Below are 2500 nucleotides of genomic sequence, written 5' to 3' on the forward strand. Positions count from 1 at the left end.
ATCATATACTAATGTCATCATTATCATCCATTATTAACATATAATGTCATCATTTATAACATCATTATTATTATCCTCAATATCATCGTCATCATAATCACCATCATACTCATCATTTTCATAATCATCAGTATTGTTATTGTTACTATTATTATCCTCGTTGCCAACCACCAATTTTTGGGGTTTTATCATCATATTATTATTACTATTGTGATTTTTTATCATTATTATGATTATTTTTATTATTATTAATATCATTATTATCATCATTATTACTAATGTCATCATCATCATCATTATCACTATCATCCATCATTATCATATCATTACCTATCCCCATCCCTTTATCCCCCCACCCCTCACTTTTTCACCATCACCACCACTCACATCACCATCCTAATTCCCATCCACATCTAACCTCTCTTGACCTCCATTTCTCTCTCCCTCACTCCAGTTACTCCATCCGGACTCCAGACGACGGCGAATTCGGGGCGGAGGCGAACGGCTCTTGGACCGGTCTTATCGGCGACCTGCACGGAGGAAGGGCGGATGTCATTGTAGCGTATCTCTCGCGGACTTACTCTCGGGCTCAAGCTGTCGATTACTCCTCGGTCCTGGTTAAGTTTAGGTGGGTTTGGGGGGTTTTGGTGGGGATGGTGGGGATGGTGGTGGTGGTGGTGAGGATGAGGATGATGATGATAATGATGATGATAGTAATGGTAATCGTCATCATTATCATAATCATGATCATAATAATAGTAATAAAGATAATGATGCTTTTTATTATCATCATTATTCGTAATAATAATGATGATGAGGGGATAAAGTTAGCTGTTATAATAACAATAACAATAAGGAATAAATAAACAAAAAGGCGTGTTGAGTCTCCCTGTCTTAAGGTGCTCTCCTCGACGTCAGTTTTAAATATCGGTAAAAAAATACGCGTTCATTAATTATACGCGTCCTTCTTCATGCATGGATATATTATTGCAGCTTGTTTGGTTACTGTAAAACGACATCGAAGAAAAACAACGTGGTTTGTTTACATAAGATGTGTCATTATCTTCAGCTACTTTTTGGTGCTCGTCAAACTTAGATGAGAGTGAAAGATACGTGTTCCGTTTTTTCTTCTTCTTACTCGTCTTCTCCTCCTTCTCCTTCTCGTTTTTTTCCCACGTATCCACATGTTCGTAATTAGTTTGAATTTTTATCAATGAAAGTGAAAAAAAAACGTAAAAAAAGGGATTGGTTTGTAGACGTAGTGTCTCCCTCTCCCCAGTTATCGCATCTTCGCCCGCCCCCCAGAGAGGTCTTCCCTGTCCTGGACGTCCTATACCCGGCCTTTCTCGCTGGGCTTGTGGGTGAGTCTGTTCCTGGCGATGGTGCTGCTGGGGATCCTGTTCTGGGCGGTGGCGCTGTGGTACCGCCGGCAGGAGGAGAGGTCGAAGTCGCCGTCGAATCGGCTTCAGCGTTTTAAAGACTGGCAGTCGGACGCTTCGATGGTCATGTGGGCCGCCCTCACTCAGCAAGGTATTAGGGTCGAGGAATTATTTTGTATTTATTTATCATTTGTTTTATTTAGCATGTATTTTTAAGTGATACTAAGGAATCTTATTTGGAATGATGCCAATTCTTTGGAGCTATTGTTGGAAATTAAGTGAAATGTGGCTAGTGGGTCCGTAGATTATGACTATGAAAATATGCCTAAATATGCCATCACAAAAAAAGTGTGAAAGCGTAAACCGTAAAGAAATTCTCGAGCAGCCCCTTTTCTTATGCCTGCAACATGCAGAGAGGCGTGGTCAAGCTGGGTTAAGGAAACTCAAAAGAAGGCTTCTTATTTAGATTCACACTCGAGACATGACGTCGTATGCTACAATACGACAGGGAACATTGACCGAATTTAACTAAACATTGATTTTTGTATGATTTCATATGGGAATTTGAACAAGGAAACAATGTGTGCATATATATTTTTACAGTACACACATGCCAAACACTATTCTCAGTAAACAACAGTTTGAAGTACAAGTCCGGCTGTAAAGTTATGTTTTAAGCAGCAACTTTAATATTCAAAATGATGAAATAGAAAACTTGGGAGATTTATTTTATGAAATCTGTCAGGTTGAACTGTTTCAATAAGATTCCCCTTGCTTATCATATATATATATATATATATATATATATATATATATATATATATATATATATATATATATATATATATATATATATATATATATATATATATATATATATATATATATATATATATATATAAGCGTACTTCTCAAGGTAATGAAAAGCTCATCTAGCCTGTTATAGCATATGATTTACATGGTGGAAAAGCATAACACAATACTATTATAAGGAGAGTACTATTATAAGGAGAAAAAAGACATAAATTTCACATGAACATTTTGTGTTTCCTTTCTTGTTGTGACTTCACTATAACACAATGTATTTACATCCACTTCAGTGTATTTGACGTAGACTTCAA

The 2500-nt window shown here is 36.8% G+C and overlaps 1 protein-coding gene across 1 annotated transcript in view; it reads left to right on the plus strand.

Annotated features, from left to right (window-relative positions):
- The window catches only part of LOC122247275 (glutamate receptor ionotropic, kainate 4-like), a 20041-nt gene that overhangs the window by 11703 nt on the left and 5838 nt on the right, over positions 1-2500 (plus strand). Inside the window, exons 3-4 of the mRNA XM_086547147.1 lie at positions 450-628; positions 1280-1530. Of these exons, the coding sequence (XP_086403273.1) occupies positions 450-628; positions 1280-1530 (430 nt within the window). The remainder of the gene's footprint in view (positions 1-449; positions 629-1279; positions 1531-2500) is intronic.

The sequence above is a fragment of the Penaeus japonicus genome, unplaced genomic scaffold, assembly GCF_977035675.1.
Source record: "Penaeus japonicus unplaced genomic scaffold, GWHDUDI00000001_assembly GWHDUDI00000019, whole genome shotgun sequence".
Taxonomy (NCBI): Eukaryota; Metazoa; Arthropoda; class Malacostraca; order Decapoda; family Penaeidae; genus Penaeus; species Penaeus japonicus.